This window comes from Lonchura striata, chromosome 3, assembly GCF_050655825.1.
Source record: "Lonchura striata isolate lonStrDom1 chromosome 3, ASM5065582v1, whole genome shotgun sequence".
Classification (NCBI taxonomy): Eukaryota; Metazoa; Chordata; class Aves; order Passeriformes; family Estrildidae; genus Lonchura; species Lonchura striata.
In genome coordinates this window covers 78,268,104-78,291,489 of record NC_140705.1, presented here as the reverse complement: position 1 = coordinate 78,291,489, position 23,386 = coordinate 78,268,104, and the positions used below count along the sequence as shown (strand labels likewise).

The 23,386-nt window shown below is 36.1% G+C and overlaps 1 protein-coding gene across 3 annotated transcripts in view; it reads right to left on the bottom strand.

Moving 5' to 3' along the window:
* PRKN (parkin RBR E3 ubiquitin protein ligase) overlaps positions 1 to 23,386 on the bottom strand; it is a 693,458-nt gene that overhangs the window by 369,897 nt on the left and 300,175 nt on the right. For all 3 annotated transcript variants that reach the window (XM_021544140.3, XM_085576858.1, XM_085576857.1), the window contains one exon: positions 15,567 to 15,650. In XM_021544140.3, the coding sequence (XP_021399815.3) occupies positions 15,567 to 15,650 (84 nt within the window). The remainder of the gene's footprint in view (positions 1 to 15,566; positions 15,651 to 23,386) is intronic.

The window sequence follows — 23,386 nt, the reverse complement described above, 5'->3', positions numbered from 1 at the left end:
CAGGTTTTGCCTTGTCTGCTTCATATGTTTGGAGTTTTAACTACTCAGTTAACCACTATCACACTGTGATCCAGTCTTGAGTAAATAAACCTCACCACTTATACATGTTCTACCATAGAAAAGATGGTCCAGCCCATACAGTGATAAATAGTCTGCCCAGTCACATTTTTCCAATCCATAATAGAATCTGCCTCAGCAACACCTTGGAAAACACACACATTTATCCAGAAAGTAGAAAATCTGTATTTAGCTCGTTCCTGAGCACACAGAGCTCTTTACTGAGCTCCAAGCAGGGTGGGTATGCAACTGCATTCCTACAGACAAAAATATTTAGCTCATGTGCTCAATATTTTATCCAGCTTGACACATTGAATACTTAATTAGTGCTGAACTCAGAGACTAGAACACAAAACAGTACAGCCCAGGCACAATGCACTCAAGATTACCATCTGCAAAAGATTCCCTGTGTGCTGCTCCCGTTGGTGATTCTAGTGTATTTCAGACAAAAGGCCAGAACTGCCTTCAGTCACAAGCCAGTAGTGAAGATGGTAACAGCGATTTTGCAGTAACTTAACAGTTAAAAGCACCTTTTTCATCATGGACCACATGAAACAAGCAGCAAATGTTTCACTTATATCAAAAGACCACCCTCAATAGAAATTAATTCCAAAGAAGTGGATACTCCCTCCAAACAAAATTGGTTCAGATCCCTGCATGGGCTGTTATCAAGAACAAGATGTGGGCTGTGGCTTTACCTTGTTGAGAGCTGGGAGACCAGTAATATTGAGTGCAATTTTTCCAGATGGTGTTTCCCTTGCTCTTGAAGAACATAAGCAGAGAGAACAGAAATTCATGGACAATAGGATACCACAGATATAACACACCAATGTTTACATGAAACTGAGAGCTCCAGCTGTGTAGTTCTCATCCATCTATAAACCTGAACCAGGCTGTAACTGAGATTCCCTACAGGCACCCTAAAACATCATGGTCCAAAACTGGGAAGGCAGCAAATCCATCCTAATGTTACAAAAAACAATCTAACCTTCTCTAGATATATAAAACATAAGCAAAGCACTAATACAGAATAATAAATCTTGTTGCTACAGTATGCCATCTCCTAGGTAACTCACACTGTTCATTCTGATCTTCTCCCAGTCACAGGAACTTTCTCAAAACCAAGTTGAGAAACAGGCCTTCAAGGCACCTCTGCTTATGGCAGGTAGTTGGAACTAGACAATCTTTAAGATTCCTTCCAACCCAAACCATTCTATAAGTCTTCAAAGCATGTTCCAAGATGCTATTTAAAATATTCAAAATCAACTCAGTATCTGAAGTACATGACATTTCTATAATATCTAAAATTTAAAAAAAATTAACAGAAGAAATAGTGTAACTTTAAATACAGCTGTAAATATTATGTTAATGTATGTGGCTTATTTAATTTTAAGAGCTTTCAACCTGGCAATTTTTCCCACTTTAACTTGTGGATGCTTTTTTGGCATTTTGGTGATTAGGGTTTTTTTTTTTGGGGGGTGGGTTGAGGGGAGAGGATAATATGGATCAAATGTCATCATGGCTCTTCTCTTGTTCACATACTTTGCAGTATATATATTCCTATATACTTTCAAGGAGTAATTATGACTTTTACAGTTACTAAGAAAAAATACTTTAAATCAAAGTTTAAATAAACTGTACAAATTTATTAGGTCAGGTTTCTCTAAGCTAAAAAAATGGTAAAAGATTCTCACAGAATACAAATGCTCCAGTAAAACCTGTAAATTACAAGAATTAAGTTATCACAACAAATCCTTATTGACAGGTTAGTGATTCTGCATGCAATGCACTACTGTCTTAAGTAGTATTTAAGAATAAAGTATTTAAGAATAAACTTCCAGAAATAAATTTGTTTGTGGGTGCCACCTCTAGCACATAAAAGTCATAGCAACTTTTATAGGTATCTCCATAGCAAATTTCATTACATTTCCCAATTTACAAACTCAAATTCATGTGGGGCTAATACTTTTGTTTGTAAAAATAAGATATACACAATTACAGCTCCTCCTAATGGCATTGTAACAGTGCTGTTTGGTGAAAAGTTACTTAGTAATTAGTCCATAAGCACCAAAAAATATACATTTCTTCTGTGCAGCAGGTGACTATAAAACTCACTGATGCAATTTGAAGAATTCTGTGCCATTTCTGGTGTTGCAATGGTGGGGTAGCAGGAGAGTGAAGCATGTTTATGTATCAAATAGTGAAACATACTTTTCACTAGAACATGACTTTCTTCATTTCCTGGCAGCAGTTTAACCATGTAGCTTCTAAGAAGAATTCATAAACACATTTAGTTTGCCCACATACATTTAAGTGCCACAGTGGAAAAACTCAGACATTTCACTTTTGAACGCCCCAAACATTTATCAAAGTCCCAATGAGCTGCCATGATGTACAGTACAACTTAAAAGCAGATATAAATACCATGAAACACAGTATTATACAAATATTTGAAAGCAAACTGTTGCAATCCTTACTGTCAAAAACTGCGGAAAAAATATTCTTTAAAAGTTCTTGGGTTTTTTTAACTACATATTTCTAACCATTCATTGTGCTAAAACAAGGAATACTTAACTTCTGAGTATCCTCCCAGCAAACAGGCCAAAATACTGCGTATTTCTAATGACAACTGCAAGACCTTCACTGAAGGAGTTTTTGTATTTATCCAGTCAATTATTTACACATTCAGATTGATGTCCCAAATGGGGCAGGTGCTTAAAACATAGAGCATTGTTAACCTCAGCAGAATCTTTGTATCTTTCAAGTTGGGTATATATTTTAAGTATCTTTATGGGTTAGGCCATTAAAGCAGAAGACAGAATCCAGAAAACATTTGTTATTACAACTTAAGCCTTCTATACTAAAAATAATATAAGTTTTCCTTATACTTGACTTCTCTGAGCTAGAAACACATATTGTAAACTGAATACAACCCCTTAAGCCTTGCCCCAGGTAGCTATACTAGGAGAATTCAGGCATTTCTGACAGCAGCTACTTACAGATAATTACCCGTCACATTAGCATGAACCATGGGAGACAGAGCCCATAATATGTTGCAGCAGTTCCAATATGAATTACCTTGCAGCCCCTGGTGAGAGAAGCTCACAGGTAATGCCATTGACTGCATTATCTCACACCACTACATCCTATAAAACAGTGCATGCCTATTTTAAATGCAGTTCTGATTTGTAAAAAATCTGCTAATTTCATAAGGTGCATGCGCAGAAGCAGACAACACAAATTCAAATTTACAAACTGATCCTAAATCTGTTACAGGCACAATTTTTAAGAAATATTTAGACCAAAAATATAGTTAGATCAAATTTAGACAATGGTTAATCAAAATCTAATGCTTTCACATTTTAGAATCCCAGACCAGAACATTAAGCATGAAAACTATAGGTGGGAAACAGATTTAATGCCAAGGTAAATTTTACAGCAGCTTTACATCTAAGGGGATGTCTCACAGTGTGTCAGCCTGCAAATTGACACAGTTATTAAACAATCAGTAACAGTACTTGCCACATGTGAATGAAGAAATTCATTCTTGCATTGTAAATGCTGCCTGACATTTGAGTAGAGACTCCTCTGTAACCATACTGTACCCTAACAAAATCACCTTCATCTGATTAGATTGCTGATAGATGATTGCAGGAACATGTTCCATGCTTGAATAAAAATCCAATCCAATCATCAGCAATGAATTTGCAGCAGCTGCAGACAGTAACATTCTGTTTAAATGTCATGTGCAGTGAACAACAAAAGATTCAAAGTGTTACTGAAATCCATTGAATTACAAAAAAACTATCCCTGAACACGTTAGACACATTGACAGAGTACATGCAAAAATACGTATCAAACAGGCTTTGTTGGAAAGAAAATATGGGTCTGATTTGTGAAACAAGTGACAGAGCAAATACAATGGGTTTGGATCTGACTCTGCTGGATGTTCATAATTTTCAATTACTGCTTTCCAATTTGTTCAGGTCCCCAAATACCCGCATGTTCCCTACAATAGACAAAATATATGAATGGTATAATGGCCACCAAATAATATGTGAAAATAACTTGGTCAACATTCAACAAAAATAGAGTAACTGTAACACTGCTCTCACTACTAGGCTCAAGACCATATAATGGAAACAACACCTTCTCATATGGAAGGTCTCTCACACCTTCTTCCCACGGCAGCAGAATGCAAAGTACTGAATTTGGATTCTACTTGCCTATTGTGTTCATGCTAGGTGAAACTAAGACTTGAGATGGATGGATGGGTGTAAATTGAAAAAAAATTACATGGATTATGAGAAATATTGGTCATATTTATCCTTTCTATTTCAATCTGATGATAACCATCTTCCATAAGAGAACTGTTGGTTACATGCATTTTACCACATGAAATCATAGAGCAGTTCATTTAAGATGGACTAAGATCTTGTTTTTAGTAGAAGTTAACATTAGATGCCTAGAATGTGTGCTAAAAAAATAAATTTGAAAATAGTATTTTCTAAAAACCTGTTCCTAATCTCCAGCAATTTGTTGTTCAGACACTTCATAAACCAGGAGTCTTTTCACATTTAATAGTTCTCAATGGATTTTTCTTCCATTAGTTTGTCACTTTTTGAACACATAGCAGCTTCCACACTATAACATGGTAGAGTGCGCTGAAGTTTAATTATGTAATGGGCAAAGAGGAATCTCCCTGAGGTTGATTTGAACATTACAATAACAGGAAAAAGATACTGCATCAGACTAAAATAGGAAGTTATAATCATACAATATTAACTTTTTATGATAGCCAACACAGCATCAGTACAGAATAAGTTCCTTACTGCAATGCATCATCAGCTTGTTTTTCAGAAATTTCCAGAAGTTAAATACCTTTAAAACATTAAAGATGAATTTACATTCAGTTTTCGTTTGCAAATACAAAATCTACCTTTCAGCACAGTCGAAGGAATTATCACAAGAATGATCAAGGATTTGGTCAGATGAACACAAGCTGTGCTCTGGTAACTTTCTTTAACATTGGGCCCTTGATACTGACAATCTCAAGGAGGATATAGAAATGATACTTTATAAAAATGAACTTCTTTTTCAGTGAAACCAGGGACATAAATAAAAATTGAAGAGAAACTGTTGGCTTATTAGTACACAGTTATCAGTCTTTCCAGTGGTCTCACGATTTCTGCTACAGGACAAATTTTCAACTCATCTGAAACAGCCTCTCATCAAATGATGAAGCCTCCACACTATCTGAAGAATTTTTCAAGAGCTCTATCATTGATGAAAATACCAAGCTCTGTTCAAAACAACTGCTTATTTTTAAAAGGCCATTGTGAAGAGCAACGAGACCCTAGCAGCTGAGTACAATCACATAAATTGCTCATATAAGATAGAATAATTCACTGAAAGCATGCTTAATGTTCATGTTTTCAAGCTAAGGTTTTCTGTAACTGCACTACAAATGCAAAAATAAAACAAGCAACAAAGATAATGGTGGTTGTGGTGTTTTTCTCTATTTGACTGTTAACAACTGAAAAATGACAGCCAAAAGAGCATAGGATTTGTTTGAAAAAAGCATTATAATCTTCAACAATTTTTGTTCCGTCTTTTACAAAATGATGGCATTTCCACACATGCAAACAAAAACGGTGGCATCAATACAGGAAAGATGAACTTAATTTCCTGAGACCACTCAACACAGAGCAAAAATAACTGAGTTCCTTTGGGTTTTCCAGAATGTGTATGAAAATTTCAGCTCAGAAAAACTATTAGCAATTTTTAAATATTGGTGAGATGTGAAAACTGACAAACAGTTCCAAAGAGCTGGCTTGTCTCAGTTTTAAGACTTCTATGGGGAAAAAAAAAAAAAGAAAAAAATGTAATTAAGAAATATAATCAACTGATCTAAATCATACCTGTTATGAGTGCTAATTATGGGTTTTGATACAGACACAGTCTGTGGCCCATAAAAAACCTAGTCAATATACTGTAGAAATATTGTGTTTACACTGATGAAGACTGAATAAGTATTCACTTTTTTTTGAGGACAGATTTTAATTATAAAAGCTTTAACTTCTATTTCTAGATAAATAATTTAGCTTTCTGTCCCTATATAGAATTAATTCTATTTTATAATTCAGTTTTTCACCTAGCATTGATTTTTCTGAACTGAGAAGTAGAATAATAGAATTTCTTTATAAAGGAAAAATTGATCTACCCCAGAATGAGGTTACTTTGAGAATAAATGTAAAAAAAAAGTTCTAATTATGGTTTCCTAAAGAAGAATCTAAGAAGAAATGTAGAGTTGACATAATTTGGAGCAAGAACAGAAAGAAGCTCAAAACATATTAAAAAATAACATTTTGTTTAACATGTTTAAACACCATGGTATTACCATGTTTAAATACCATGGTACATGACCTGCTATGTGTCTTTCTTCACAATCATTTGAAGTAAATATTTTTAATCTCTATTTGCTTTTAAGTATATGAATTTAAAGATCTAACCAAGATCAGCAAAATACAATCACAACACCTTCACAGGCTATTCCAAAGTCTCAAGGTGTTGTTTTCAATATTATTCATCTCTTCTTTACTCCTCAGAAAATGCACTGCTGGCTATAATAACCCACTCACATTCGAAGACAGTTTAAAATACAGAGCTTTACAGGAACACAACCACATATTAACATTTAGGGCAACTTTATATGAGGTAATCTAGGCAAATATCAGCATGGAAAACTGACACCAGACCTTCATACAATACATAGCTAATATAGTGCCTGATTAATAAAAGAGGGATCAGTAATTAATGCCAATCAATGAGGATTTATTCATTCTATCAAACTAACTTGACACTTTTATGAGATTACAAATTTAGCAGAATATCATAATTGCAATGTGGGAATTTAACCAGATTTATGTGTAGCATTTGATACGGCACTGACATTTCGATTAAGAAACTAAAATATTATGAGACCAGTATTAGAGACATTTAACTGATATATTTCAAAATGTAATTTCCCACAGCGAATCATCCAAACTCTGTTTTTCAAGGTGACTTGCAATGATCATCTCCTAGCCCTATGCTATTCAAAAACATTTCTTAATGATCTGAAGGCATAATTACTCATAAATCAGATGGCCCAAAAACCGAGGGAGTAGGAATAATATAACCTAAAAGTCACTGACAAAGCCACATAAACAGCTCATATAACATCAAAAACATGTTATGGCATTTTAAAACAGCCAGGAATCAAGTCATACCCTTAGAAGTAAGGGCCGTTCTGTCCAGTGAGGCAGCAACTTGAAAAAGCTGAGATTTTTGGTAGATGATCAGCCAAACCAGAAACCTCAGGATGACATAATAGTTAAATTAGTCTAATTAAACAGCTGGATATCAACATATGTAAGCAGAGTGTATCACTCTTGTGGCTTGCATCGGTGGCATCACTACTACTGTGCCATGTTATTATTTCATTTGGTGAATTGATAGGTTTGTGAAGAGAAACAGCTTGAAAAATAAAGAAATAAAAAGTCTCTGAAATTGTTTGCTTGCTCTCCTTGTATCACAAAATATAAAAGAAAACAAACTACAACAATGGGTCTGGTCTGCTTGTTATTTAAGTTGCATTTATGCTTTATTCCTTTTACTTGCCACAGTACTGGGCATAAAATAATAAAACAGTTTTTTAATTGTAAAAGCAGTGGTCAGAGAATCTGGTAAATATGAAAGACTCTCAAAATTGTCTTGTATTGTATTTGAATAAATCTCCTCCTAAGAGAGTCTCTCTCATATATGGAAAACCATGAGGACTCAATGACTATTTCTGTCTTCAGCAATGCTCCATGCACCTCACCCAAATCACAGAAGGCAAAGTTAAGGATTGGGAGAATGAAGAACTACCCACTGTGGGATATCAGGTTTGAGACCATCAAAGGAACCTGAAGTTTCAGAAGTCCATGGGACTTGATGGGATGTATGTATAGGGTCCTCCAATGAATGACATTTCTAAGCCATTATTCATTCTACTTGAGAAGTCATGGTAGTCCAGTGAAGCTCTCACTGACTGGACAAGGATAAATACAACCACCATTTTTAAAAAGAAAAAAAAGAACTGCAGGCCAGTCAGTCACACCTCTGACCCCAGCAGGGTTAGGGAGTGGATCTTACTGGAAACTGTACTAAAGCACACGGAAAATAAGGTGATTGATGATAGTCAACATGCCTTCACTAAGGGAAAATTATGCCTGACTGTGGAGTTGCGTTATTTGTATGTTTTATTATCCCTGTATTATGTATTGGTTTATTCCTTTGTACCCCCATGTGCAACTTGGTTTATCCCCAGTATTCCCGCCTTGTCCTCCTTTCCCGCCTTTCCAGTATCTATCCATCACCCTGAAAGAGGCATTTTACCGCCCCTGGGTGCCTTGTCTATCACTCGGTGCTCCTTCCCATCCATCCAGAAGCTTCTACTCAGGGCACCGGGTGATTGGGCGAGGACCTGGGGCTCCCCCCATATCCTTCCCCCATTAGACTCCACCATATCCCCCCATCCCGGAGCCACTCCCTATCCCTATCCCCATCAGTCGTCGGTTACCCCTCCCTTACAGTTTATAAGCCGGTACAAGCACCTTGTACTTGTTCCTGTTGGCTGGCACCGTTCTAGGATATTTGGCCCCGTTGGGCTACAATAAACTTGGACTTAGCCCCCAGCAGGATCCGCTCTTCATTTACCACCGCAAGGCTTGCTAGCGCTGCCCGGAACCCACAAAGGCACTCTCCAAACCCCAGCTGGGAGCGGCGGAGGGTGCCTCCATCGCCCGCCCTCGCCCCACAAGAGCTAGCCGGGGCTGAGAGAAAAGGGATTTGGGGCGGGAGCGCGGCACCTGACAAATTTGGTGGCCTTGTGTGAAGAGGCCACAGTGGTGGTGGGTGAGGGAGGAGTAACTGATGTCAGCTACGTGAACCTGTGCAGGACATTTGACACTGTCACACACAATATCTGTGTCTCTTAACTAGAGAGGCGTGGATTTGATGGATGGCCCACTCACTGGATAAGGAATTGGCTGGATGGTTGCACTCAAAGAGTTGTGTTTGGTCTCTCAATGCCCAAGTGGAGACCAGTGATGATGAGTGGCTTTCCTCAGGGACTGGCATTGGGATTGGCACTGTTTAACATAGTTACTGGCAACATGGACAGTGGGATTGAGCATACCTTTAGCGAGCTTGCTGGTGACACTAAATTGTGTGATGCTGTTGACAGGCTGGAAGAAAAGGATGCCATCCAGAGAGGACAGGTCAGGCTTGAGAATGGGGTCCAGGCATACCTCATTAAGTTAAACAAGGCCAGGTACAAGATCCTACACTTTGCAATGCCAAGTACAAGCACAGGCTGGGAGGAGAATGGGTTGAGAACAGCCCTGGTGAGAAGGACTTGGCAGATGAGAAGAAAACCCAGCAGTGTGTGCTCACAGCCCAGAAAGCCACCTCTGTTCTGGGCTGCATCCAAAGCAGCATGGCCAGTATATCAAAGAAGAAGATTGTGCCCCTGTACTCTGCCCTCATGATACCCCACTTGGAACACTGCATCTGATTCTAGGGACCCCAGAACAGGAAGGGCATGGACCTGTTGGAGCAGATCCAGTGCAAAGTCAGTAAGATGATCAGCACCTGGAGTGCCTGTCCAATGAAGACCAGCCAAGAAACTGAGGTTTGTTCAGCCTGGAGAAGAGAAGGCACTGGGGTGGCATTAGAGCAGTCTTCCAGCTCCTGATGGGGGCCTACAAGAAGGCTGAAAAGGGACTTTTCAGGGAATGTAGTGACAGAACACTTAAACTGAAAGAGAGTAGTTTAAATTGGAAATTAGAAATTCTTTACTGTAAGGGTGGTGAGGCACTGGTACACGTTTCCCAGAGAATCTGTGGATACCCTATCCCTGGAAGTCTTCAAAGCCAGTTTGGATGAGGCTTTGAGCAACCTGGTCCAGTAGAAGCTATCCCTGCCCACAGTGAGGGGGTTGGAACGAGATGAACAGTGCCTTCTACCTAAAGCCATACTAGAATTCTATGAAGACTGGATAAAGGAGCTGTCATAATGGCTGAGGGAACTGAGATGGTTTGGGCCTGAAGAAAAGGCTCAGGACAACTGTAGTCTCTCTACAATTCCCTGAAAGGATGTTGAAGCCAGGTGGGGCTCAGCCTCTTCTCCCAGGCAACTGGTGACAGGACAAGAGGACATAGCCTCAAGCTGTACCAGGGGCAGCTCAAGTTGGCCATTGGGAAGAATGTCTTCACAGAAGGGGTTGTTAAGCATTGGAACAGATTGTGGTGGCACTTAGTGCTATGGCCTAGTTGACAAAGCAGTGATTGGTCAAAGGTTAGACTTAATGATCTTGGAAGTCTTTTCCAACTTAAATCCTTCTGTGATAAGAATCCTTGTATCAATTTAATATTTCTAAAGTAAGATTACCTGGTATTTTAATTAGCATTCTTACTCCATCATACTCACTGTGATTTTTTTTTAATAGCATATATTATCTGGACCCCTCTCTTCTGCATAAGGCAAACTAACATGAACAGCACTGAAATAAATTAAAAATGCAATTTTTCTTGCTATTAAGAAACATCACAGAATTTAAAAAAATACTCATAGTAATATTATGACATTTAAAATGTTATAATTGCTCCAGGGATGGACAGGCATAGCACCTTAAACAATAATCATTGTACACAAAGAAAAACAAATAAATAATATATCAATGTATAAGACCTTTCCTATAATGAGATGATAGTCCTTTACTGTATTCATATTTTGATAACATCATTAAATTTACTACTTTGCTCCTGATATTTTAACTGCTACAAGATTTATTTCTGTTCTCAACTGAAACAGAGGTCTGAGCTAATCAAAGCAAAATGAGATGAAAAATGAAACATATTTCATCTGAACAGTGATGTTTTAAAAGAATAGCTTTAGACACTTGAAAGAAAAAAAATCATTTGCTAAGTTGTGTATTTAAAGCACACAAGCTGAATACTGTTCCCTTGATTTATTAGTCCAAACTATTTCAGATGAGCACAGGTTCCCTGTGGAACAGACTATGAAAGTAATACATAATATTGCTGTCTTCAGTGCCAAACCTAATGACAATAAACAAGCAGGAAAGGAAAAATAGGAGAAATGTTCAAAAATTTCAATATAGTAAAAATAAAATTTCAGTATTCAAAATCACACAAGAAGAATGGCAATAATAAGAAGAAAATCTATATAATTAAAAAAACCAAACATGCTTCCTATGGCAAACTCTTTGCTCTCAAGCATACTCTACAACAGTGAGACTATTGTATAATGGAATTGAACTATTTAAAATCACATATCATGGCCAATACTAAACATTAAAAAAAAAAAAAGTGACCTTACTTGGAATATAAATCCTTGCCTTCGGCAGGGGAGATTACTATAGAGTTTGATAAGAGGGGTGTACTGATATTTAAGAAAATCTAGTACTTAGAGATGCTTCCAAAAGTTCACAGACATCCTGGTGCTTCTATTAGAAATGGTTTGTTCAACCTAGCATGTTTCAGTAACTGGAGCAGAGACAAAAATGCTATTCAGTTATGATGACAGCTGATACAGTCTTCATCAGAAACAAAGAATTCAAAGTAACAGTAGTGAGATATATCAAACTGGAAGAGAAGTACATTTATATTTCTATTACAGTGATTTTCATTCTTCCTTATTCCCAATAGTTTAAACCATATCTGACCCATAAATTCTCTTTAACCCTTTCATTTCTTCTGAGATTTTCACATTTCCAGCAACTCTTTTTGCACATCAAATGAGAATCCCAAGAACACATACAGAACATTAATACATTTTCCACAGGTTTCTACAGTTCAAAAAGGTTTGCCCTACATTTTGCCCTGGGGACATGGAAATGTCTTTCAGAAACTGATGCATATACACTGGAATGAGGAACTAATGTGAAGCTGATTCCTATGAAATCATCACTTCAGTGGTTAATGGTAGTATTACAGCCCTGTCTCACCATGAAAAGATACATTCTTTCTATGGCTCTTGATGACTTCTAAAAATCATGAGCCTCCATGAGACAGCAAATATACTATCATTTTTATATACAAAAGTAGAAATAGTCCTTAATCAAAAATTTACTTCAATGGACGATAAAGAATAAATATTCTGTATGTATTTCAGAGAACTGTAAAAGTCTAACAAGAACACTCAGTAATATTTAATTTGAATAAGGAAAGGCTAAATAAACACTTTAGTATTACATGTATTCTGGTCACTTGTAAAGATGAGCATGAATCTACAAAAACTCTATCACAAATACCCTTGGGACCTGTTTTAGTGGTGGGTTGGCAGTATTAGGTTAATCAAGTTGGACTTGATTATCTTAAAGGATTTTTCCAACCTAAATGATTCTGTGGTTCTAAGCAGTAACAAAATAATGCTCATAAAAAAAGAGCATCAGGAAATTCACAGGACCAAGGTGTTTCCAAGCACACCTGCACAGCTACATACAGTGTTTCTGGCTGAAATTGTTTTGAGACAGACACCAAAAGTACAAGGTTGTCTTTCATTTAATGAATGGTTCTAATTTGTGAAACAGTTTGAAAGTTGGATTTAAATCCGCATTTAAAACAGCTATAGTTGACTCTTCCATTTCTGAATAAATATAATTAAAGTTTGTTATAAAAGCAACTTTTCTACAATTGCAGCAATATAAGTGTTCACAGAAGCTTCATCTTTTTGAAGCTGTAGAAGTTCAGAGTGATTCTGATAGACTGTAGTTAATGTGAAAAAGCCCCACAGTGACCTCTGCTTGGGAGCACATTGGAACACATATCGAATCACAGTGCACTTAAAATTAAGATAAACATTATATTTTCTATAAATCATTAGAAATTTTATTTAACAGAAATGAAATTTGATTTTCATTGTTTTCTCATATAATCAATTATTTTATTTACATTTTTGCAACCAAAAGAATTAAAGTCTGTCATTCTGTCAAGAGACTAATTTCATACCAAAATACATACAAACTAGTATTTTGGGGGAAAACACATTGCCTTGTGTTTTTTTATGTTGCAAATTGGTGCTTACAAAAATTTTAAATTGACAAAAAGTTAATTTTTATCTGAAACATGTCTTGGGAGAGAAATATTGGAGGATTTTTCCCCCCTTAAACAGCAGTATTTGCAGTTTATTGATAACTCACAACCGACAGCCTTAAAGCTTCTTCATTGAACATCATGGTAAAGAAGTACATACACTGTGGAGCTATTTGAGAGACATAACTCCACAAACTTTGTCATAACAATGCAAAAATGAATAGTTAATGATAAAACATGACTTAATTTTCTGAAGATTGTAACAAGCAAGAAAAGCCTAGAGGTTTTAATCCATGATTTAGTTAAGATTATTTTTATTCTGTTCCAAACTAACTGTTCTACTAGAGCAGAAAAGAATGGCAAATCCTTGGAAACACATCTGTAGAATCTATATTATTTCCTGCTTGGAGCAAGACACAAACCAAAAAACTTAGTGATGTAAGCCTTTGAACTGGAAGATTTCCCAGAAAGTAAAGATGTGCTTTCACAATGACTGAGGCCAAAGAAAAACAAACCATCCCAAAGCACAAGAAAGATGTCTTTCGGCAAGTAGAGGATCTCAACAAGCCATCAATTCAAACATCTGATGCAGGGTTACCTACCTACTGAATAGTTAGGTAAAAAAAGAAGTTAAATACACTTAAGTGCTTATTTTTTCTTGACTGTATTGATATTGCTGGAAATTCTGGCTGAAAAATCATAAAAATTAGGATTGTTCTTGAACCTCAGTCTGGTTTCATTCTAACACTACTGAATAGAGTGGTTTGTAGCTGATAAAGGGAAAATGTGTCAGTTTGGAAATAAACAGCATATTTCTGCAGTAACAGCCTCATGCCAGTAGTTCAGGTTGTCTCAAGCTGCATTAGCAACATGACTGTCTAATATAGAGTGTCTTCTGAAATTTGTTCAGTGATGCCTCACTGAAAGATAACACTGATCCTTGGCTCTGCTAAACATGCAACTTGCCAGAGGAATTGACAGCAACTGGAGTCATGGGGCTTAGTTGTTTGCCACAGCATCAGATTTTAGTTTTATGGTCCTCTCTCTCCACAAAGATGGCATTTTGTTTCATTTTCTGTTTTTAAAAAGTAAGAACTGATTCAATGAGGAAGTGGGTTATAGGTCAGGAGGCAGGGTTGTCAAAAGTGTAATTATTTCAGTACCTTTTTCACAAATACACTGGATAACAAAGGCTGTAAGTTGGCAGCTGCAAGCCAGTCAGGTATATTCTGCCAATAAGGGACAAAACTGGGAATTGTACTGCCCAGAGAATAGCATTTGAATATCGAACACCTGCCACTTTCAAGGTCATGGTCTTTGTGGGTCCCTTCCAGCCCAGGACATTCTGTGATTCCTGGGTGTCTCAGCCACTACTACAAGGTGCACACCAAGAAGCAGAAGCCCAAAGGCTGCCAGTTCTCATTTTCTGTTGGCTGCATATGGACTCAGCCATAAATTCCATACTAGTAAAACAATCATTTGGTATCTAAATTTAAATAAAAATATTTTCTGGCACCATCTGTGGCCAAGCAGGAGACACATACAGAACTGTGTGGATGCACCACTGCACAACTGTCTTGCTAGGGTAGACAAAGAGAAGGTTACACCAGAGTAGGTGGAAAAAGCAATTTGTGTAGCTCTAATCTGCAAATCATTGATGAATGGAATCTTTTCATATGTAGAAAATTCAAGTAAAATCTCTGTCCTGTAAAAACACTAAAATTAAGCTTTTTACTGAGAAGGAATTACCTCTAAGACTTTAGTATTAGATGCTATAAATATCTAATACATGTGAAGATATAAGTATACATAAATAATATTTGAGACATCTTTATTAAGAATTTGAGAAACCTATGCTCCTTCTTACTCAGTCTTTTCATTGATGTCACTTCAGGAAACAAAGGAAGCAACAGCAATAAGATGTGGGAGAAAAACTGCAAAGTGATCATCACGAAGAGCCTACTCCTATGGACAAAGTCCAACATGAAGTTCTGATGTGTAATATGACATGGAAATTTGAAGTTTTCAAGGGAAAGATATACATAACAATTATAAAATAAGCATTGACAGACACATTTAAGTATTACATTCCACATTTAACCTTTCCATACTTGAAAATTTAAGAGTTATACTTCAGTGCTAAAGATGAAATAAAATAATTTCCTCCTTCATTTCAAACAGCATCTGACCAAAATTCCTCCCTTTTGCAAGACAGAGGTTTGTTATCTAATGCTGTGCAGCTCTTTTGAAGTGTACCATACCTGTCTCTTCACGTTTGTTACTGTAATTCTAACATGGTTAGAATTGCTACAAAAAAATTATTCTTATGAGTACCACAGAACTTGGAGAAACATGACAAAATCTTACCGCTACATTTCCATTGCATCCTTGGGACTGGCAAACACCTCCTATTCTGTTAGGAATTAGCACGTCATCCCAGCAAGATGGGCCCTTCAAAATAAAACCAAAACATGCAAAGATTATAATTTACTTCATAAATAAACATAAAACTTGGTTTTGTTGCTGCTTTTCCTACTCTTGTTTCTTTTAGATTTTAGCTAGACATGGAGAGATCATTCAGGTTATATAACAATATTCACCAGTAAAGCTCAGTCACAAGCAGGACATGTGGTCCCTCAACTTTAAGGTCAGTGCTGTGAACAAGTATCGATAGTAGGTTACATTTTCTCAACAGGTACTGAGTTAATCATAACTAAAAAGCTACAAATATTCATTGTCTGGTTCAACACTGCTTACACATGGGTCTGCAGCTGACTAAGGGGAAAAGGGAAAAAAGATAATAGTTGGAAGCAGAATATACAATTAGAAAAACTGTGAATAGTTTTCTTGGCTCTAGATAAAGTCTTAACTGTAATACAACATAATGTAATTGTTAAGTGAGAATTGTTCTTAGATTTCTAGATATTTATGTTAACTTCAATATTTATCAGTCATTATTAAAGAAATTTAAAAATCCCCTACCCCCCACAACATAAATATAAAAATATAAAAAAAATAAAAAAACCTGACAAAAATTCCTTATCAAACTTTATAATGACTTTTTGAATATACACAGTTCATATATGAGTATATTACCAAACAGAAAAAAAAATAAGGATTGCAAATCATCAATATTCCACAACTGCAAAATAATGTAATTAACAGGATGATCTATCAAAGAAGAAAATTTACATATATAGCATATATAGGAACTTTTACAAAAAATATTTTGCATCACAAAAAATTGATACTCATATGGTTTCTTTTTTATATTAATTTCACACCAATTAATATTTAATTTACAGACAATAAAATTAATCTGAGCAATAGATAACAAGTTTACAGGTATCCACATATATAGTAGAAATACACAACTAAGGTATCAAAAAGGTGAACATTTGGTACTTAGATTACTCAGTGTTTGGGATAGAATTAGTGCCCAGGCAATAGCAGAAAATCTTCATCCAGAAGAAAAATTATGGCAGTGAAGACATTAACCACATTAGTGAAATTAGTGCCTACTCAAAACACAGTTGAATTACAAAGTAATCCTGTGTCACATTTAGATCCATCCCCTTTCAATTCTGTATCAGGCGCTTCTTCAGCATTGTGTGGGCACAGTGGAAATTATTTTAGAATTCTCTTAGTAGTGTGAACTTAGTGATAAAATGTTGATCCAGCCTATCTGGAAAGTTGAGTAAAACAACTTGCTCTTCACTGAGCTCCACTTTCTAGTGTCATCCAGTTTAAGTGCTGGCTTTTGAGATAAATAAAAAAAAGAGCTTTGACACATGTAAGTTGAAATGCAGGCAGACACAGGGGTGACAAATCATAGTTTTGAGTCCTTGGGTGAACAGAGCTGCAGTGGAGTAGTGTGAAGTAATAATACTTGATACTAGGGGAGGGAAGGGGAAACCACCTTGAAAGAATTATTTAAAACATTTGAAAAATAAAGTTTGCCATCAATTATTCCAGTGAATTTTTACCTCTCATGAAGTTATAGCATTCCAGAAACTTTGCAGGAAGAATAGTAAGACCACCTTGAGATGCTGCACAAAGAGTTACTTCCTTTTAATTGCTTTCAACTCAGTAGTTCAAAATTTTGTTTGATGCTCCCCCCCATTTATTCATTTTTCCCCACGTCATCAAAGATTGTACAGATCTCTAGCATTCCTTCCACAGCAGTTTACTTTTCAGGAAAGAAAGTCATCTACCTTCCCATTCCTCATGTAGGTGCTGTTCCTTATATTTTCTTTTTATCTTTTACTAGCTCTTCCAACTCTATAATTTTGGAATATAAAGACCATCACACAGTACACATGACTTATGTGTTGGACCAATTAATAGGAAGATGATGTCTAGAAATTTGTTCAAGTCGTCCTAAATACTTATTAAAGTGTAATTTACTTTGCTGATGCTTACTAAGCACCAAGGCAGCATTTTGGTGGAGTTATCTATCAGAGCTCCTAGATCTCATTGCTACATATAACATCTCAAAATCCATTTCATATATATAACATCTGGAGGGGTTTTTTTCCCAGTGCACATCCCTTAATAGTGACATATGTTAAATTTCAACTGTGATTTCAACAGCAGTTGTCATGTGCATCCTAAGGTCCACAGACAGGCTTCTAGCAGGTACTTTCTACGTTCTCCCATACTGAGCCCATGTTTGCTTGCAAGGATGAACCAGTTATATACCTCACTCTCCAAGTCTATGGCAATCACCTAAGGCACCTTCTGTTCCTGTAATAGTTTAAATGGACTCAACAACAGTTTTTTCTGCTCTTTGCAGGTAAGACTCTTCAGTAGTTTTGTCCACCAAATTGCATTTTTATATTTAAAGTGTTAGAATTATGGTGGTTTTTTTGCTTTCTAGTAGTTTAGTTATCACTGTTAAAGACCAGATCTTCATTAGTAACATTATAAAGCAGGTCCCCTTTCTCTTGGCAATTCATTAGTCAACCTTTCCACAACATAACCTGATAGCATACAGAAGTTTACTCTTGGGATCATGATTTGACATGATACTTACATAACTTACATTAAAGCAATTTCAATACCCAATTATGACAGCTTTTCCTACACTTTCAAGCTTTTGCTTTTTCCCAAAATGTTAGGCTTGCTATCATTATCCAGTCACACCATTGTTATGAGGCGTAATATGTTTTCCCCCTTTTGAGGCCTGGAATTTTAATCCATAAGGATGACATCTAACTCACTGACTTGACAAAGACAACCAACACTAACAAGTTAATATTTGATTAACCCCTATCCCTCTTCCTTCATACTTATATGTATTAACACACATTTAATAAAATACTTATTTTTCTAAATTAGAGGAATTCAATAGTTCTGTTTTTTTTTAGCATTGCCTAATCCTTACACGATTTCCATTTGGCAGGAGGTTACTAAAAAACTAACAGGATGAGAAATAAGAAGCAAGTGAGTTTTATAAAACTAGAAACATATTTACTGAAACCCCAAGAAAAGCCTTTTTTTTTTTTTTTTTAATCTGGTACTGGTAACATGGGACAATGATTTTTCATGTTTCTTCATCCTGGTGTGATTAATAGGAGACTCCCAAAGTTAATGATGCTACACCAGCATAAACACAAAAACAGTCACACCAAGATACACACCAAGATAATTTAAATGAGTGTGTAGAAGCAGTTCCACAGGTATGATATTGGCTCTGGTACTAATTATTTTGATTTTATAAGAAGAAAATATTCCAAGCTAAACTTCTTAGAGGAATTGATGCTTTACTTCACTGAAGTTATTTCAGGTGAAAACTTCCCAAGTATTCATTAGTTTGCAGGTCTGGGTATATAGTCACAAAAAGGTAACAAGGCATATTAATTCTCAAGCTAGAAAAAAACCCCAAAACATTCACAGGATCATTTATAAGGTTGAGGTTCTAGAGAAATGCATTTTTAAAAGAAACCATAAAGGGGTGACTTGCTGCAATGTTGACTACCATTAGAATGAACTACTACAAGTAACACTACATCAGGTCCAAATAGGCTTACTATGAGAATATTTAATTAATTAACAGTAACAATATTAGGAATAATAAGAATTTCTCATTCACCTTTAAGTTCATATTTCCAAGGGAAAGCTAATGTGCTACATGGCTTGATATGAGCTTGCAGTGCTCTCCCTCTCTGAAATCATTTCCTCATGATGTTTCTCACGAGGCTACTTTGCACAAAGAAACTCACTGTTTGAAATAAAAATGTCATCTTTCACTAAATGCATGTTAGAGCATATACACAGGGAACTAGGAACACAGTTCCACATTATCAGCAACTATCAACTGTTCACTCACACTGTAGCTAAGAACTTCCTATTTTTTCCTTCATAAAAACCCCCACAATATTCATAACTTCTTTATCTCTTGTGATGTACATAAAACCTGTAAAAAAGTCAGATGCATTTAACTCTTTTCATAACATTAACCAGAACCAGCTTTAAGTCAACATTGGTTTCTTTTTTTCTGTTCTAGTAAAAGTCAGATCAAGTTCTTGAGGCACAAGAAGGCATTGATCCAGCAGGAATTATAGACTGACAGAATAAAATGGGTTTCAACCTGTTTAACATTGATGAATGGAGAGAAAAAAAGTAATAAAACAATAAACCCCAATCAACCAGACAGCCCCTATTCCACACCTCATTTTCCAAATTAGTAAGAGGAAAAATCTCCTTTTCCACATCTGTTCTTGGCATTCTTCATGGCCACATTTTATTATTAATGCTAATCTAACACGCTTTCAAAAGATTTAGTGTGCTTGAAAATTTTAGTTTTCCACCTTCAAAACAAAAAGAGAAGAAAAGACATTTGTCCTTGAAAAACACTGTGCATTCAAAATGTTAATGTTTCTGTAGCGACAGTACTACTAAATGTCATTGCTATAATTGCATCAAAACACAATTAGGAATTCTGGCAAGATAAACACTTTGAAATGCAATTTTTGTATCGTTCTTTCTTGAGTCTAAGAAAAGCCTGTCAACCTGCAGGCCAGCCAATCACTTGTGGTGTTATAACACTGCAGGCTCTAGTGTTTGTAATTATTAGTTTGCAATAATCAAGAACATACTGTGAGAGGAACAAAGCCTTCTGATTGCGAGATTAAAGCAACTGCCCCTCTTGTACCCAGCCAAATGGCTCACAGGGAAAGCTGTGCATTAAAATAAACACATCAGAGAAGGCTTTTCCGGTGTATAAGTGGGAAAATGACAGAATAAAGAAAGAAATAGAAAGAACACCACTGAATAGAAAAAGTCATATCAAATGTACTTGAGTATTTTCCACATAAGTAGGTATGGAAAATTCTGTGCCTTCAGCATATATGGCAGTTGTTCCTTTCCTTTTTGAGGGGGAAGACACGAAAAAGAGTTGGCAAATGTATATTAAGCTTGAAGTGAAACTCCTATGCAGCATATGAAGAACAGGGAGGACCGATATGTTTATTCAATGTATGAGGGAAGTACTGGAAGTCTGTATACATTCCACTAGTTTATTGTACTGATGCCCAGTACAGAGGGCAGTACAGTACACACTACTCCCAGTGTCTTTTTATCCTGTAGCCAAGATCCAGTTTTGTATTGTAGAACCAAAAGTAATTTTTCATCAGAAACATCTCAAAAAAAAATTTTAAAATAATTTTAAATTCCTCCCCCCGACCTTCCCCAACCAGAAATTCCATCTAGAGACCTTGGATGACATTATTCAAAACATGGTTGCTGACAGAACTGTTGACCTGTAAAGTCAGGGAAAGGTCAGAAGCAGAGGTCAGCAATAGAAATCAGTGATTCATCAAAGGCTCTGAATCACTTAAAAGGCTGGAGGCTATCCAAGTGTTCAATGCTTTGTATTTTCCCCACTTTATATTCTCCTCTAGTGAACAATATGCAGCATAATATCATTAAAACACATATTTGTACCTGCTACTATCTACATAAGAGATATAAATCATTAAAATGTTGAGCAAATGACCCAACCAAGGAAAAACTATTAACGCAGAAGGATTTTTAAAGCTATGTAAGAAATAATTTAAGGTCTTGAGAGAATGTAAAAATCAGCGTATGGGACACAGGAAAAATGTTAAATCTGGTGCAAATCATGCAAACATTCAGGCTTCTCTGCAAAATTATGGCTACTGACTTGTCTGTGTGAGAGTATTTGAAGAGCTAGACATTGTATAGGGAACCCTCAGCATGATTTTGGCATCTTGAGACAGTATGACAGAAAAAAACCTCCAAAAATATAAGGCTTACAAAATAAAAATTTATTTCCTTTTTGCCACTCTAACAGCAATACCCACATCAAGCTACCACACTTCACTGCTTCCAATGCCAGTATAGGTAGGCAATTCTGCCTCCCAGACACAGTAGGAACCAAGATGTATCCTAACGGTAAGCATGCATCTCTCCTATGAGAAAAGACTTAAAGAACTAGAGGTTTTTTTCAGCCTGGAGAAGTGAAAACTTATGGGTGATTTAAATACAGACTTTCACCACCTTAAGGGCACTTACAGGAAAGATGGATGGGGACTTTTTACAAGAGCAGGTAGTGACAGGACAAGCGGGAATGGCTTCAAGCTAAAAGAGAGTAGGCTTAGATTCAGCATGAGAAAAGAACTCCTTACTAGGAGGGTGGTGAGGCACTGGAACTGGTTGCCCATAGAAATTGTGGATACCCCGTCCCAGGAAATGTTCAAGGCCAGTTGGAAAGGGGCACTGAATAACATGGTTTAGTCCAAGGTGTCCTAGTCCATGGCAGAGGGCCAAATGATCTTTAAGGTCCCTTCCAACCCAACTTATTCTATGATTTCTACTAAATTCTTAAATATTATTCAGATATTTTTTTCTCCTAAGTAAAACTATGAAGCACAGCATCCAATCTAGCATAAAATGCATTTCTCCAAATTCCCAAAGACCAGCCTATCAATATCCCACATGAGAAAGAGAAGATACAAATAGTTTATAAAAGATGTCACTATTGAATTAGCCAGGAAGTTCTTGCTAGCCTTTTACAGATGTTCTACTTAAAACACTGGAAAATTTTATGGTAGATAATCTATTAAATGGAAAAACTGTCAGATTAGCAATTTTTAGGACCAAAATCATACGCTTAACACAAAGGAAGAGGTAATTAAAGTTTACCTATAATTTATACAGATCTAAAAGACCATTGCCAGCAGGGAGAGATGAATTTTTATTCCAAAGCTATGTGGTTTGTTTTTTTTTATATTTCTGAAGAGACTGATGACAAACTGACTAGCACACAGGGACACATTATTGCAGGCAAAGCTAACCAATTTACTGTGGACTGACTTTAACAAGGAATGTCCCATACAGCAGGGAGCAAAGTATAGAACAAGTCTACTAAATGAGTTTTGGGGTTGGTTTTAAAGAGGTTTGTGATATAGAACTGGGAGGACTGGAGTTAACTGGTCAGTCAAAACAGCATATTAAAGAATCCATCAGAAGGAATGTTCTTATTATTATTGACTTTGGTAATTAGGCCAAATCAATGAAGCACATGGATAATTTTGTTTATATGAGAAACTGAAGAAAAGTGAATCACGTGCTTTAAGTCTTTGTGGGGATTGAACCTACTGGTTTGATTTATAGTAGGATCTTAGAGATGAAATTTTCCTTTAAGAGTGAACAGCTTAATTATTAAATTGACAGTTCGATGTCAATAGTTATAACGCTTCCAAAATTAAGCAGAAGACAATTAGCTGAACTGCTTGCAGACGTGTAATTATGAACATTTCCTGCATGATAGTTATTTCAAATGAAACATGAGAGGATCACATCTGTAACTGAAAATATAGATAAGTATAGAAAAATAATAATGTTGTTTTATTGATATTTGCTTTTTCTTTCTTAACACAGGTTTCTTTCTTAACACAGGTCATGTTGATAAAAAAACAAAAGAAAACACATTAATGACATATTTTTAATAAGTTCTGATCTTTCTTTTCTTTCATAGTGTTTATAGTACAATGATTTAAAAGAGTCATCCTGCTGGACCCCAAATGAAATAATGAAGGCTCATAAAATACACCCAAGATAAAGGTTTGCAGATTCATCTCTTCATTGACAATATTTTATAGCATTCATTGTGTTGCTAGCACAAACACTTTCTTATATAAGCAAAAGAAAATTATTCAAAG